This window comes from Furipterus horrens, unplaced genomic scaffold, assembly GCF_987537825.1.
Source record: "Furipterus horrens unplaced genomic scaffold, mFurHor1.1.pri manual_scaffold_8, whole genome shotgun sequence".
Taxonomy (NCBI): domain Eukaryota; kingdom Metazoa; phylum Chordata; class Mammalia; order Chiroptera; family Furipteridae; genus Furipterus; species Furipterus horrens.
The window spans coordinates 36,724,480-36,741,990 of record NW_028327178.1 but is presented as its reverse complement, the minus strand read 5'-3'; the positions used below and the strand labels follow the sequence as shown (position 1 = coordinate 36,741,990).

Genomic DNA, 17,511 nt, shown 5'->3' with positions numbered 1-17,511 from the left:
ATATTATCTTCACCATACTATGTGCTGAAAATTCAGCATTTTCTGCACTGATATTAAAGTTGTACAGTATATAAAGAAATAGATATTGTATAATATATAAATTTGTAAAGGAATAATGTTTTTAGCTTCTATTCTATTTCATAGAGCTAAACATAAGAATAACTATAAGGCAGAAACTCAATAAGTAAACACTAAGTAAAGTTGGAAGTTTGTTTGTTTTTTTTAATTATTTGAATCTGAAAGTTAACCTTTCACATGAGAGATAAGGCAATCTCACCTTAAGTAAGATTTCTTGCAAGCAGAGTGTATACTGGCCACATCAGCCATGTTCCCACATCTTTACTCTAATGTTAATGTTGATTCCATATCAATAAAGCTTCCTTTAAAGCATGAGCTATTCCACTGAAAATAGAATCATACTAATTGCCTGCACTTAGTGGGAGTTTCCAAAAATTATCCATTCTGAGGAAAAATAAATTAAATGAAGTCAATTAAATATATGAGTTAGAAAATGCAAATAAATCCACAAAGAATACCTCTACACACCCAACAAAATGCTAAAATTAAAAAGACTGACAACACAAATGTTAGCATGGATCCACAAGCAGGATGCTCAGACATTGCTAGTAGGAGTGTAAAAGGTTCAGACGTTTTCATACAGTTAAAACTTACATTTAACATGTATTTACATATCCCACCCTACATCCATACCCCAACATTTCTATCCCCACTTACTAACTCAAGAGAAATAAAACATATGCCCACAAAGACATATATATATATATATATAGAAAGATTCTCAACAACTTTACTCATAATAACCAAAAACTAAAAATAATGAAAATATCTAGAAGAATCAAAAATAAATTATGATATATTCATATGGTAGAATACTACTCAGCAATTAAAAATATATACAAAACATGAATGAATCTTATAGACTTTATGCTGAACAAAAGAAGCTAGACACCAAGAGAGTACATATAGTACAATTTCACTTATAAGAAATTCAAGAACATGCAAAACTAATCTACGGTTTAAAAAGTTAAAAGTCAGTTACTCCTTTTGGAGAATTATTAATTGGAAAGTGATAAGAGGGAAATTTCTAGGATGCAAGAAATTATCTTAAGAGGAATATGAATAACACTGGTGTATGTATTTTGTCTAAATTCATCATATTGTACAATTACAATTTTTAAATTTCAATGTATGTAAATATTACATTAAAATTATAGCATTAATAATCATAAACAGCTTTCTGAGGGTGACTGCGGAGTCTCTGAAGCTGCCCCAGGAACCAGAGCTGTCATATCCCCATATCCCCTTCTTTTCCACTCCCATTGCAACCAACAAAGGTCATTCATACCATTGTAGATGTGTAAGAAAAAATTATTATTATAAACAACTATTAAACTCTACTTAGTTGGTTTGTTTATCATGATGATATGAGTAAGCAATTTTGAAACTACTTAATGTATAGTTCTAGACTCAAGAAAATGCGTAAACATATTAAGGATGATGGAGCTAATTTTCTTACTGCTAAAGAAGGGAGTAACAAATATGAAAAAGGATAAGACTGGGATGTATCTGAAGTGTTGAATTAGAAGTAGCAATAAGAGGACTTTTGGCCAAGATGGAGGTGTAAATACACATGCTGCATCTCCTCACAACTAAGAAGAAATTTACAACCACTTAAAAACTAAAAAAAAAAAAGGAGAAACAAGATGGCGGAGGAGTAAGTGGAAGCTACACTAACTTCCTCCCAGAACTAGTCTGGATTTACAACGCAATTTTGGAGAAATCATCTGCAATAACCAACCGAACACCAGCTGGAGAGAAGTCTTATAACCACGGAGAGACAGAAAAGGCCGCTACATCACAACGTGACTGGTAGGGAGTGCGGAGACGCGGAAGGGCTGGCTGGGCTCACACGGGTGGCAGCTGAAGGGACTGAGAAACAGCTCAGCAGCCGGGGATTCCCCCCGAGAAGGGCAGGGTCTAAACCCCCAGCTGAGCTTCCCAGCCTACAGCAACAGAGTGGAAAGTAAAATAGTATCCAGCTGAGAAAAGCGAAAAGCCACAGGGTTTCTTGCTAGCCGGAGAGAAACAGCTGGAGAAAAAGAGCTCTTAAGCGGATCACATACAAAAATATTTTGGCCCCCACTTACGCTGGGCTTGAGCGGAGGGAAGGCAGAGAGGACTGGAGACGCTTGGGGAGAGTTTGGTGTGGTGGCTTTGAGGGGAGAGCTGGGGAAGCGGCCGGTTGGGTCCCAGTGCTGACTCATCCCCACACTGCAGGCAGACCATTCCCGGCCAAGTGGCATCAGCCTGAGGGGAAGCAAAGGCCCTGCCTACAGGAATTAAGCTGCCACACCCACAGTCCTTAAGCCTGACGGCTAATCACAGATTGAATAGATTATCAACTAAAGGAGACAGACAAAGGCCGTAGATCCCTGGAAGTCTCCAACAGGCTGCGTAGGCCCAGACTGGTACAGGATCTGACGCCACCAGGGGCAGATCCAGGAAGTGCAGATCATTCTAAGAAGCACCAACAAACAATAGGAGTCACAAAAATGGGGAGACAGAGAAACAACCCCCCATCGAAAGGAAAGGCAGAGTCCCCAGAAAGAGTGCTAAATGAAAGAGAGGGGAGCCAACTATCAGATATGGAATTGAAAGCATGTATTATGGAGAAGCTCAATGAGCTCAGCGGAAACTACAAAGAACTCCAGAAAAACTACAGTGAACTCCAGAAGAACTATAAGGAACTTACTGAGAACTATACCAGCATCAAAAAGGACATGGAAGCTATCAATAAGAGCCAGGAGGAAATGAAGAATACGATCTCTGAATTGAAGAACACAGTAGAAGGAATTAAAAACAGGCTAGAGGAAGCAGAAAATCGGATCAGCGAGCTGGAGGACAATGTAGACAAAAACTCACAGACAGTGCAACAAAATGAAAAAAGGCTGAACAAGACTGAAGAGGCTCTAAGACAGCTGCAGGACAACATGAAACGTAATAATATCCGTATCATAGGAATTCCAGAAGGAGAAGAAGAAGAGCAAGGGATAGAAAACCTCTTTGAAAAACTAATGACAGAAAACTTCCCTAACATGAAGAGAGAAAGAATCATGCAAGTCCAGGAAGCACAGAGGGTCCCAATGAAGATGAACCCCAACAGGCCCACTTCAAGACACATCATAATTAAAATGCCAACATTCAAAGACAAAGAGAGAATCCTAAAAGCAGCAAGAGAGAAACAACTAATAACATACAAGGGAGCTCCAATAAGGCTATCATCAGACTTCTCAGCAGAAACACTACAAGCCAGAAGGGAATGGCAAAATATATTCCAAGTAATGAAAAACAAAGGCCTACAACCAAGAATACTCTACCCAGCAAGGCTCTCATTCAAAATGGAAGGTGAAATAAGGAGTTTCCAAGACAAAAGAAGGCTGAAAGAATACATCTCCACCAAACCAGTATTGCAAGAGATGCTAAAGGGTCTGCTTTAAGAAGATGAAGAAACAGAGAGAGACAGAGAGGAACACGAGTACAAAGGGGGAAAATGACAATGAATAAGTACTGACAGAAAGAAGGAACTTCTACCATTTGCAACAACATGATTGGAACTAGAGAGAATTATGCTTAGCAAAATAAGCCAGGCAACAAAAGAAAATTACCTTATGCTATCACCTGTTAAAGGAAACTAATGAACAACACAAACAAATGAGCAAAATTGAACCAGAGGTATGTAAACGAGGAATAAACTAACAGTAACAAAGGGGGAGATGGGAGGGAGAGAAGTGGTAAGAAGGGGAAAGGTCTAGTCAAAGAACATGTATTAATGATCCATGGACATGGACAGCTGGGTGGGGACTGAATGGGGGAGAAGGGAGGGACAGGGTGCAGAGAAGCAAGAGGGGGAAAAAAGTGAGACAACTGTAATGGAAAAACAAACAAACAGAAAAATTTTTAGTGGGGGGAAAAAATAAAAATATAAAGAATAGAAATGCAAGTTCAGTGAATATTAGAAGGACAAGGATTTTCCTTCACACTGTATATACTTTCTCCCTATCTGATCCCTCCAGAATTTGGCATCCTAAAGAAGTAAGTAATGACCTAAGTTTCTTTGCATAAAACTAATAAGACCAGTTGTTAATAGTGATTTTTTGACTAAGACTTTGACTGGAATGTCATGCCTAAAGGAGACATGCTTGGGCTTTGGTTGTTACCAAAAAGCCTGAGCAACTGGGACTGACTTTCAAAGGTAATAAAAGTCCACGAGATAAAAGGCCTGGTACCTTGGATGGATGAGCGGTCCATAGCAATCTTTCCAGGGAAGGAATGAAGGTTGTTTTCCTGAAAGATGGCTGGAAGGGACCTTAAGGCACAATGGAAAACCAGGAGGACCTGGAAAAGACAGGTATTTACAGGCAAGGCTGAATGCCAGGTATGTGGCTCAGCTTCTGTGCCCTGAAGGGCAGACTGAAGGTCACCCTAAATGTTCCTTGCGTAAGTTCCAGCAAAGCAGAACTGAAGATCATAAGTGATCATTTGCTGCTCTTGTTGTGTTTATGCAGATGAACAGGATAAATTAAAAATGAACTTAATGCAGTCCCTTTAATGACAAGGAGGGTAATCTTAGGGAGAAAAATCAAGATTCAAGGAAGATCACAATGCCCAGTGGTAGACTATAAAGTAGTGCAGCTAACCGTCTTTAAAGTTTCTTTTCATTTAAAATTTGTTTTCATTTGAAAGTTAAACTATGTCTGTGGCATTATCAAAGATGTTTAATTTACAGGCAAGAAGAATGTCAAATGCCTTGCAACTGGATGTCTTTCCGATAAGACAGTCCTACAGATCTATAAACTTGTGTGTGGGTTATGTTACATAAATTAACATGTGTTTTCTGTTTTCAAAGGGCATAAGCCTACGATCTCATTACCTGAGTGATTGTCAGTACGTATAGGCCTCACTTAATCCTGTCTGCATTGCTGCCTCCGGAGACTCAATGGTTTGGCTGAACTAAGTGGCTGGGTTGGTGAAGAATGGGGTGGTCTGTGGGCTTCACTTTAAAACTGGTTTCTCTTTTCTATCCTAATGGCTTGGATAGAAAGAGCCCAGAGGCCTGAGAGGGGGGAAACCTAAAATATTTCCCTCAGTCCAAACTAAGTATAATGGGCAAAAGGGTTTTGGACAGGTGAGATGTACCTGGAATACCTTCCTCTAAAGAAGCCCTTCTTTTCCCTAATGTGGGACATTGAAAAATTAATACCTGTCTTTTGTCATCTAGTGGTTACGGATTGAATGATGTCCTTTAACCCTGTTGCCCCCAGAATACAACAAGGATGCCAGCCTGTTAAACCAAGCATGCCGTTGTCCAGAGACAGCCAACCAACCTGGAGTCTGCACGATCCTTCCCCTTGTGGGAAGGCCACCCTCCCCTCCACACCCCCACTCTTATTAGGGATTTCTTGACCCAAGGGTAGGTAGGACGACGACCATGCCCAGCTTGAAGCAGCTAGAGGAGCTCGAGACCTTCGTCCATTGTCCTTTATAAGATTGTAAAGGGTCTTAAGTCTGAGAGGGAGGGATTGTTATTTTTTATTGTTAAAATATTTAACTAATTATTTTTTTAAAAAAGAAGAAGAATATATGAAAGGGTGAGCCATGGGCATGGACTTGGGGAGGGGATTGTCGGGGAAGGGGGGTGCTGGGCGGAGGGGAGCAAAGGGGAAAAAATTGGAACTATTGTAACAATATAATCAATAAAATATACTTAAAAAAAAAAAAAACAGAAAATCAAAACTACAGGAAAGTTCAGCAAATAAATAGAGAAGAAATAATCAGCCAAAAAGGTAAGAGGGGCAGAGCCAGGACAGAGAGAAAGAGGTGCGGAGTAGCGGTGGCGGGCACGATGCTTGGTGGGCGTGCAGCTGGTGGGCGCGGCTGACAGTACAGCGACTGTAGCTGTAGCAAAAAACACAGTCATACAGTTTAAACCCAAGAAGCATTCCCAGCCCAAAACTACATGGACTCCAGCCACAGGCCAGACTGCATAGCTTGTGATTCCAGTGCTAGGTAAAATAGAGCCACATTGCTTCGGACTGTGAAAGCCAGTGGGGGTTGGGACAGAGGAAGAAGCTACCAGTTTTGAAAAGGGGGCAGCTTATTTAGTACAGGAAGGGGGAGACGTGCCTGCAAAAGCAGCAGCAGCCGGCACTGTTCCTTCTCAGGCTCTTCCCCCACATACAGAGCCAAAACGCAGTGAAACAGGTCACCAGCACTTTTCGTCCCCTATAACATAACAGGTGCAACAGCCCCACCCAAATCACACAGGTAAACACAGAAAGCTGTCAAGATGAGGAGACAGAGAAGTATGGCCCAGAAAGGGGGCAGATCCAGGTCCCAGTGACACAACTAAGCAACAAGCAGAGAGCGCACCTAACAGATGCACAGTTTAAGGCATTGGTGATGAAGATGCTCACAGACTTGACAGAAAAAGTTAAACAGGATGGGGAAAGAAGGAAGGCTATCCTGGCTGAAATGAAGGAAAACCCAGACGAAACAAGTAGTGAAGAAAAGGAAACCAGGGTTCAAATCAACAAATTGGAACACAAGGAAGGATCAGTCAACCAGTACAGAAGGAGGAAATGAGAATTTTAATAAATGAGGAGAGGCTTAGAAACCTCTGAGATAGCTTTAAATGTGCCAACACCCAAATCATAGGGTGGCCAGAAGGTGAAGAGGGAAAGCAAGAAATTGAAAAATCATGTGAAAAAGTAATGAAGAAAAACTTTCCTAATTTGGGGAAGGAAATGAACATACAGGTCCAGGAAGCACAGAGAGTCCCAAACAAACTAGACCCAGGGAGGACCACACCAAGACACATCATAATCAAAATGCCAAAGGTTAAAGATAAAGAGAGAATCTTAAAAGGAGCGAGAGAGAAGAGGAGAATTACCTACAAAGTGGTGCCTATAAGACTATAAGCTGATTTCTCAGAAGAAACTTTGCAAGCAAGAAATATTCAAAGTGATGAAAAGCAAGGACCTACAACCAAGACTACCCTATCCAGAAAAGCTGTCATTTAGAATGGAAGGGCAGATAAAGTGCTTCCCAGACAAGGTAGAGCTGAAGGAGTTCATCATCACCAAGCCGTTATTATATGAAATGTCAAAGGGACTTATTTAAGAAAAAGAAGAGCACAACTATGAACATTAAAATGAAAACAGTACCACAACCATCAACAACAGAAGCGAGGGAATGAAAACAAAGACAAACTAAGCAGACAACCGGAGTGGGAACAGAATCATAGATATAAGGAGGATGTGGGGGGAGGGCGGCTGGGAGGGGGAACGGAGGAGGGGGAAGGAAATGGTGCAGGAATTAAAAAGCACAGTAGGAGGGTGTGGAATGGACAAGGGGTTGCTGAGAAGAACTTTATGCCCGACCCATGGACATGGACTAAGTGGAGGGGAGGAACTGCTGGAGGGAGGGGGGGTCACTGGGTGGAGTGGAGCAAAGGGAAAAGAAATTGGGATAACTGTAACAGCATTATCAATAAAACATACCAAAAAAAAAAAAGTAGCAATAAGAACACACAGTTCTAATTAGAGAAAAATACAGTTATGTGTATATGTTTGTATATATGTATAATTTATAAATATATAAATTTCCTAATTCTGTCAGCTGAGAGGGTCTCTAATTGATATCCTTAGAGCAATGAGCACACATAGTGCCCATATGTTGGTTTCAGAATACCTTTGTCCTCTTAAAGAAACCAAGGCTCCTTGGAGAAAAGGATGATTGCAGGTCTGGGACAAGAACAGAAACTAAGTAAGTCCTCAAATAGTGATGGAGACACATTAAAACAACACAGAATCCAGTCTGAAGGGACTCCTGATGGCTAAATCTTGGATAATCTGGGCACCAAAATAATGACTGTAATGAATTATAACCCAATGAATTAAATAAAAATTCAAAAGCCCACAGTAATATGAATAAACAAATGAAGAAATAAGAAATGATATTGCAACAAGAGGCCAACTAATAAATACAAGAATTATGGAGTTAAAATTGATGTTTTATGAGGATTATATTGATAAAGTATCAAAGTACTTATTATTTTCAATGGGAAAACTGTAGCTCTACAGTAGTGAAAGTTGGTGGATACCACCAGATACCACCTTAAACAAGTATTCAGTGTTAACATCATCAACCTGGGCAAATCAGCATCACATACTTCCTGGTTAGATGCACCGGGATGGGCACAGCATCGCTTTGGTGTGTTCCTGCCATGGAAGTTTATAACCTGAAGGTAATCATAGGAAAACATCGAACAAACCCAAATACAGATGGGCATTCTCTAAAGAGCAGGCAGGTACTCATCAAGAAAGACAAAGGCTGAGAGGTCATTCCAGGTGAAAGTAAACAAAAAACACTTGACAATTAAATGTTATGCATGATTCTTGTCCTAGAGAGAAAAAATATATAGCTCTAATGAACATTATTATAAAAACTGTTGAAATTTAAATATTGATTGTGGATTATTCTACAATGTATTCTATAATAAGTGTTTTCCATCCTGATTTCGGTTAAGTTCGCTGTGGTCATGTAATAGACTGTATTTGTTCTTAGGAAACACACAGGATATATTTAGAAGGGTGTGATAGCTTCAACCTTCTCTCAAATGATTAAGATAAAAGTGGATGAAAGAGAGTGACAATGAATGATATAGCAAATGGGGTAAAATGTAAGCAATGCGGAATAAGGTAAATGGCAATATGGGAATTGCATGTCTTAGTTTTGTAATTTTTCTATAAATTTGGATTGTATCAAAGTAAGTTACCAAAACCACAAAAAATATGTAGATAGCCAATATTTATTTAAGCTTCATCAATTCTCATACTTATGTTCCAAAAATGATCATGGACTTTCTGAAAGAAAGAAGATTCTATGGCCTAATAAATTAACTTACTATAACCCCTTCTTGAAAAGCCACAGTGCACTATAATAAAGAAGCCTATATAACTGGATTTAATCCAACATTTCCACAATAATATGAGTCAAGAAATCTGATTAAAATGAAACACCTATTAAAATCTTGCAAAAATACCAATATTCTGTGGAAAACAGTTGGAGAAGCACCTTGTCCAGTATTTCCTACACATGGTAAATTGAAGAAAAATTTGTACTAGAAACATAAGATAAAAAGAGAAAGAGATCTACAAACACACACAGGACCAGTGTTAGCTTCGAACAGTAAGAGAAAACTGACATGAATCTAAAATACAGTATCTAAAGATCCCACCTAGTCTCATAGAGCACGTTCTTGTAGGATATATTTTTTAAAAGAGTAGAAACTTGGTAAACTGAGTTTTAGTTTCCTCCAGCCATTAAATTGAACATGTCATGCTTTATGACATTTTAAATCTGATTCTTCCCATGAACAGCAGAGCAGAATAGCTTCTGTGCCTTACTGAGCACCTACCGTGGGCCAGAGGCTCAGAGGGTACGATGGTAAATAAGACACAGTTGCTGCCATCCATGAGCTTTCAGACTAAGGCGGGAGATGGAAAGTTAACACATGGATATTCAAGCATAAGCACCTGACTATGGGAACACAAAAATGCACTGAACTCAGGCAGAGACGGATGGATCAGGGAACGTTCCCTCGAGGAGATGATAAGGAAACTAAAATAAACGAATGCATGTTAAATCTCTTTCAAGAAAAATATTCAGAAGGTATTTTAAACTTTAGCCACCCAATGTTAGCACCTAGATGGCATCACTGCAATTTTTTTTAATGTTAACTAAAATATACCCATAAGCTATTAAAATTAGGTACAATTCAAAATCTAAAAAGGACTGTGATTGAGTTTGCTATAAACCACCATCTTAGAATTCTTTCTAAAGGACTCCAAGATTTACCTAGATATTCAAGTGTAGGAGTAAAATAATTGGAAGAGGGAAAAAAGAATGAACTGAAAAAAATCAGAAACAGAGCAGTATGAGAAGACAAGAAGAGATAAGTATTGTTTACCTGTCAGCTGACATTGATTAATCTTGTGTTCTGTGATATCGCTCAGTGATTCGAACACCTGCAGGCAGCTGTCACAGCTGTGCACAGCCTCGTCTTCCAATTCTTCTCCGTCTTCCGGCCTCTTCTTACAGTCTAATGCCTCTCCATCTTCAGCCTTGTCTTCAAGTTTACAGTTGGGGTCTGAAAAAAAATCAAGACTGTAAGTATAGGGTTTAAAGATAGGTTCTTTTAAAGTAACATTTAATCTTCTTGCAACCAAAAACAAAAACACAATTTTCCTTCCAGCTGCAATGGGAGGACTTTATTGCAGATTTTATTACAAGAAGAATCAAAAGTGAGCCTTCCCTAAAATTTTCAGTTTGTGATGACTGGAAGTTTTCCTTTTCTCCTCCCCCATGTAGCCCCTTTCCCATCTCCTCTTTCAAATAATTTCCCACCTCTGGCCTTTTAGGGGCTTTTGCTTAAAAAAAAAAAAAAAAGAAAGAAAGATAAATCACTTTTCAAATTAAATAGTCTCCAATGGAAAGGAAAGGAAAAAAAAACTGGGCTTAAGAATGAATTCCTTTTTTGCTAAATATACTCTTTCACGGGAAATTACCAGAATTAACCAAAAGTCTAGAGTAAGCTAAGCTAATTACCATAGGCACAAAATTGACCTTTACTTATAAACTGGTCAAAACACACAGTTACCCCATTATTTGCTAGACAGTGATAGCAAAATAAGCTCTACCATACAGAAAAACATTCTTACAATCACAAATTCAAGTGTAAGTATATCAGTATGTCTCTTGTTTTTTTAATCAGCAAAAAAATGAAACAAAATATCCAAAGAACAATGGTAAATTATAATCAGGTCAACAACTTGAGTTGGCATGATCAACATCAAAAGCTAAATAATGGGAGAACTAAAAATTGTGCTATTCTAATCCTAAACATGCTATATATATGTAGTAATGGGGAATAAGAGATTAGAACACAAATAATGTTTTCACTTAAAGCTCAACAAATACTTAAAATACTATTTGATTCTTTATGCTGTCCTTTGATTTATTTTAGAGAAGCACCTCCAAACTTCATGGTGCCACTGCTCCTCTGTGCAGGAAAGTAAAGGCAGGGGAGGTGGGGTGGGAGGGAGAGAGAATATGCCTCTTTAGGGGTAATTAGGATAATGTAGTCTATGACTTAATTTAAAAGACATTAATTTCTAATAGCAAAGTTCCCCCAAAGTCAGAAATAAACTATGTCTCAAAATACAGTAGTCAGTGAAATAGTTACAAAAAAGTTGTATTAAAATACCTAAGAAACATGTCATGCATTATCTGTAGTCAAACATTTTTAATATGGGAGGATAAATATTTGAAATGTTACAATCAACAATTCACAGAAACAAAATTAGTCCAGACTTCTGAGAAAAGTCAGTAAGTTCTGAAAGTGCTTTCTGCTATCTTGCATGTAATACCCCTCCACAAACCTTACTTCTACAAGTAACTGTGCTCCCTGTCTGCTGGCAGTTGTTCCAAAGCCTTTCTTCACGTCTGTAATAAACTTAACTATATCACCACTCTGCAAATGATTCACATTCGCCAAAATAAACCTACAGTCAACATATATAATAATCTCTTGGGTTTATGGGAAAAAGCAGAATTCCTATCTCAAAGAGCAAGTAGTATTATCTATTTCTCTGTTTTTTTTGTTTGTTTGTTTTTGTTTTTTTAAGAACATACTGTTTAAGTAAATTGGTAATTTGGATTGATTTGCCATCTGGAAAATTTTTATCTCAACACTCTCCACAGTGCCCATTTTGACATACTGGGGTTTTGACTCTTCATTCCTGGAAGAGTAATCACAGGATCTTTTTTTTGTTTGTCTTGTACGTTGCCCAGCAGAGTATCATATCCAGGTGAGAGTTTAGTAAATACTATTTAGTGATGATGAGAAGTTAAAGAAGGTGGGGGCCGGGGGAACACATTAGAAAGTCCTTTGCTGGTATTTTTCTGTAAACAGGAACAGACCAGGTACCCTCAAATTAAAAAGCACCTTACATGCCTACATTTTCTAAAATTGACACTATATGATCAGGACACTTAACTTTGCTAGTTTCAAATGTTTCATCTATAGATACAAATGCAACAAATGGGTAATGGTTTAAGGATCTCCAAAAAACTGAAACCAAATGGGAAAATACTGCCAAAGCAGAGAGTAATGCAGGAAAATACATAACTGCCCCCATTATGGCAACTTGGCCCCCACACCATTAAATCCGTGTTGGAAGGCAACATGCACACACTGAATACTCTTAGTTGTTTAGCATGAGCTTCCAGTTTCTCATAAAAATGACAGCACTCAGGGAAATGTCGGGGCTAGGTCTGAATTTTAATACCATTATTTAAATGCTAGACATCAAGTTTGCAGGCCTGTTTGTTTTTAAATAAGGAGACACTGAATACTTTAAGTAGTATGCAGAGAAACATGATAAAAACTCGCCTTCCTCATTATTCAAGAATATGGACACTTTACACGCATCTAATATCAAAAACATCAAACAAATAAGAATGCACATATGATACCTTATCTTTTGAAAGCTCAAGTATGACTCCAACCCATGCTTCTGACACTGGCTAGTTATTAAAATGAGGGTCATTTTATCGCTAATAAAAAAAAATGTTTTTGTTTTCACTTCTGCATTTACAGATAGAAGCCTTCGGGGAATGAAGTCAGTCAAGCTTATTCACGCATGCTGCAACTTTAGGATGCATGCTCCAGCCAACTGGAGGACTTGTTTTTAGGTCACCACTTAAGAGGGACCCTCTGGAGGGTGGGTGCGATTCGAGCCCATGATGCCTTGGGGGAATGAGTGCTGGAATCTCAGTCTCTCTTCTTGTAAGCAGGTTTTTTCCCCCAGTCTCCACTGGCATGAAGAATTCTTTCTCGCCCATTCAAAAGATGTGTTTATTTGTGTTATGGGTCTCTGTTCCTGACGTCAGTTGATGTAGGAAGATTCTGGAAAGCTTATGCTGTCGACCAGCTCTTTCCCACAGGTGGCTATACTTCGATAATTGCATATGGCCTTAGTTAGGTGGTTTTTATAAAGTCCTTTGAGATCCAATCATAAAAAATAATTGTATTATGCTGCTAGCCACTCAAACCTCTGACATCAACCCAAGGGGTTATAAATACAAGGCCCATGCCTGTAAGTACTGCCCTGCCCCCAACACCCGTGCAAGAAGAACAATTGTTCTTCTAACTCCACTGTTGTGCTATAAACCCACCCAGAGGACGATACCTTAAATATCCACACACCACCTGCACTGGGACTACAAACCCCATTGTAGCTGCAGGCACATCTCTCTGTCCTTTGCCTTAAAGGATGCCCCCAAACCTGTTACAGCCATCACAAAGATGTCACCTGCACCACAGCTTTCCCACTGATCCCTTCAAAAAGGTGCTATGAAACACTGGATTCATAGTGTCCTGACCTGGATAAAAGGCTTAATTTTAGAACAAAGACACAATTATTATTACAAAAACTAAAGGGCAGCTTTCTTTCTCCAATTCTGTTAACATTACTTATAAATGGAAATTCAAAAGAAGGTTGATTTTCCCGATTGTGTTCTCGGGCAGGTGGTTCTTTTCTTCTCATCCTCCTCTTCGTTATTGTTATAACTTGGTTTAATAAAATTACAACTTTGGGAAAAATGAAAAATTGCACTGGCCTAAAAGAGTTGGAGGCCATAAACCCTGGACTTCAATTAATTTCAAGTGTGGGATCAATTTAAGGCCAACCAGCAGAAATTCTATTCTGTCCATGTAAAAATGAGGTTTCACCACATTTACTTTTTATAACCTATATAAAAGTCAAGTAAAAGTAATGAATATCTAAAACCCATCTCAGTGGACTGGCAAAGACTATCTGTATTCTTGAAACTCATCTTACATATTTCTCCTTGTGCCACAAGGATCCCATTCCTGATCAAAGCGAAAATGTCAAACCATTGAGAAAACAGTCCAATTTCTAACCCATTTCACTGCCTACAAACGGACCTCCTTTCAAGCCACTTTTGCATGGAAAAGCACTGGCAATAGAAAGAAAAACCAAGAGATCATGTGGTTATAATTATTACCAGGCAAGGAATATTTCTGCAGCTCAGTGGTAAAGTAAAACTCTGTGGCTCTCTGCTCCCAATAGTGTCCATCGCAAAACAACTGCCTCATTAAATCTCTGCAGTAAGATTAATATGCCGTAGCTGCACTACATTTATAACTTGGTACTTTATAAAAAGCGCATTTAATGTTAAGAGCCAGAGCCTAGATACAAAGTATTACTATAAAAACTTCTGGCAGCCAGCACACAGTGCAGGCCCTCTGTCCTTCTTGCAGGAGATATAAATGAGGCTTTTCCTGGTTCATTCCAAGCCTAAAGCCCTACCTTAAAAACCAGAGTCCGTTTTAATGAGTAGCAGAAACACAAAATTCTGAGGATGATGTAAATATGAACTCAAGAAGATACTTAACAACTAAGATTGGCAGGAAATGAATGAACCCAAAATACTCCTCTTGCACACACACACACAAACACACACATACACAACTGGACCATTTCCTAACAGTTTGTACTCTGGTAATTGCCAGTTTTTCACCAAATTAAACAACCATTGCATGGGTTACTCAATGTAAAATCCAGCCACGCAGTGCCAGTTAAGTTCAAGAAACTACCAACTAAAAAATGCATAGTACCTTAAAAAAAAAAAAGCAAAAACAAATAAGTCCTGCCTTCTCTGTGATGACCATGACCTCCTGGATCTTAATTACCTAACACTATAGATAATAAATATTCAAGAAAAGTGGGTCCAATGTTACATGACTAGTAGACTAGACAAATATAATGTTTGTTATTTTAGAAAGCTATTTAAGTTCTTTCTTCCAAAAGGAGCTTCTGAAAATTAATAATAATTAAAAAAATCCAATGTGTTATTTTCAGGAACTCTCTGATGAATAAGGAAGCAAATAATTTAAACAAATATGTTCTAAGTTCAAATCTCCCCAAATCACCATAAATGATGCACCTCAGGTTAACACCATCTTGTATCAAATAATTATTATCTAACGTTTGTAAAGCTCACATGTGTACATACACTAGCCTTCCAGAATAAGCTGATATACTTAGAAGTCCTGTGCCTAAAAAGAAAATCAGATACTATCTGTTTAGAGCAAACTACTACATCTAAAAGCACTCCTCCCCTACAGATGTATTCAAATCACTCTCATTGATTTATCTTCATACTTTTTAAGAAAACAGGAACAGTAATAACCTTCTGTCTACAAAGAGTTAACAAGGAGCATAAAGCCTTCCTAGTTTTCAAACACCAAAGGGCGGGTTCATTATTTTGTGCTTTCTGGGCTCTAGATGTGCATTCTAACTTGAAATCCCCTAAGATGAAAACAGATTTAGGGAAAATAAATCGCACACTGTTATAAAATGGCAAGCAGGCTCTAATGAAGGAATGCAGCATTACCAGATTGTGCAGCCGTCTGGCCCACACCCGCTTGCTGGTCTGCTGCCTCATTTTTCCTACTGTCAAGAAAAAGTAAACAAACAAGCAAAACAAAAACAAAAGCAATTGGTGGGGCGGCTGAGGAGATGGGGTGGCTAAGGATGAGCATCCCAAATGTGGCAGGAGAGTGATAGCAATCCCAGACAAGGACCTGGCTGCGCCCAACAGGTCCAAAGAGCTCATGTGGTAAAGGATGAAAATGTGCTCTTTTTCCTTTTTCTGCAATGTTTATTTTCTATCCAGTTTATTCTCTGAAAGTCACAAAATTGTTTCACAGGAAAAAAAAAAAGAAAAGAAAGAAACCCCAAAAACCTTTTCATGGACTTGTTCTTTCCTTTGTCTATAAAATCTTCTCAGACAGAAAGAATAATCTCTATATTAAACAAAAGCACACTGTTGAAGTTTAGAATGTCTGTGGTTTTGATCATTTGTTCCACAGGTCTATCATGGTCTTTGAAGACCAAAGAGAAATATCACAGATGCACTACTATCAAGGAGATTATGCCAAATGTAAATTCATTACCACTCTATCTACAATGAAATTCCTTGTTAGGAGGATGCTGAGTGGAAGGAAAAAAATTAGCTTGGGAGAAGTTAAACACACACACGCACGCGCGCGCGCACACACACACACACACTTTGGAACCAAATAAAAAGTTTCTCCTCTTCTAATCAGAACCCAAAGTTCTTCTTATCCTTGGTCCCTCCCTCTTTATCTTTAGCATAAAATTTTGAAGAAAGTAATTTCAGCATTCCAACTTTCACATAAAGCATTATTTAGAAACATACTCCTGCCTTAAAGTCATTTAGTTTCAAATTGAATTACTATCGCTGCCTAGTCACAACTTCAGTAAACAAACATTCACTGAGCACCTATGCAGTAACAGACATTTGGCTAAGACCCTAGGGATGAAAAGTCTAAGACCAGCGATGATCAACCTTTTTCATCGCATGGCACACATAACCTAATTACCAAAATTCTGCAGCACACCGAAAAATATATTTTTTGCCAATGTGACCAAAACAATAGGTATAATTTTGATTGATTTACAAAAAGTAATAATAGGAATTACCTACCCTTTTTGACCCCAAGTGACTTTTAAAAAAGCATGTGCTTATACTTGTATACAAGGATTTCTGGTACCAAGAATTAACCAATCAGATGCAACCTTATTATGTGACATGACCAATAAGATGCAACTCTATTATATGACCTATATATTTATGGTTCAAGACAGGGCATTCAAACCAAACTGCTACTGCTAATGTTGGCTGTTTTCATTTTTTTACTTGGCAATCTAAGGAAAAAGAGATCAGTGCCCCTGGCTAAATATGGTCAGGTATTGGATGTTTTCAAATTTCTTGCAGCAAAACAGTTGAAGATCACTGGTCTTAGACTGCTGCAGCAAAGATTCTCCACTGGTTAGTCGAAAGTGGTCTCAGGATCTGGCCAGTTGCCTCAGTTTGTTGTCCCATACACCAAAAGGTTGTGAGTTTGATTCCAGATCAGGGCACATACCTAGGTTGCAGTTTTGATCCTTGGTTGGGGCATGTCTGGAACTCAACCGTTCCATGTTTCTCTCTCACATTAATGTTTCTCTTTCTGTTCTTTCCTTTCCCTTCCCTTCCCTTCCTTTCCCTTCCCTTCCCTTCCTTTCCCTTCCTTTCCTTTTCCTTCCTTCCCCTTCCATTCCTTCTCATTCCCTTCCTTTCCCTCCTCTTCCCTTTTCTTCTCTTCCTTTCTTTTGCTTTTTTTTCTCTCTCTCTACCTCCCTCTCCTCCCCTTCTCTCTAAAATCAATAAACATATCCTGAGGTGAGGATTAAAAAATAATAGTAAGTGGGTTCAGGTATTAAAAAAATACTGTCCCTTTCAGTCCTCAAAGTAAAATCTTGGGGTGACTGGAAT

General features: G+C 38.6%; 1 protein-coding gene across 3 annotated transcripts in view; it reads right to left on the bottom strand.

The window, feature by feature from the left end:
- The window catches only part of ZNF521 (zinc finger protein 521), a 307,230-nt gene that overhangs the window by 267,505 nt on the left and 22,214 nt on the right, over positions 1 to 17,511 (bottom strand). For all 3 annotated transcript variants that reach the window (XM_090285695.1, XM_090285693.1, XM_090285694.1), the window contains one exon: positions 10,052 to 10,231. Coding sequence is in view for 2 of the 3 variants with exons in the window: in XM_090285693.1 (XP_090141819.1) it covers positions 10,052 to 10,231 (180 nt within the window). In the remaining variant the exon portion in view is untranslated. The remainder of the gene's footprint in view (positions 1 to 10,051; positions 10,232 to 17,511) is intronic.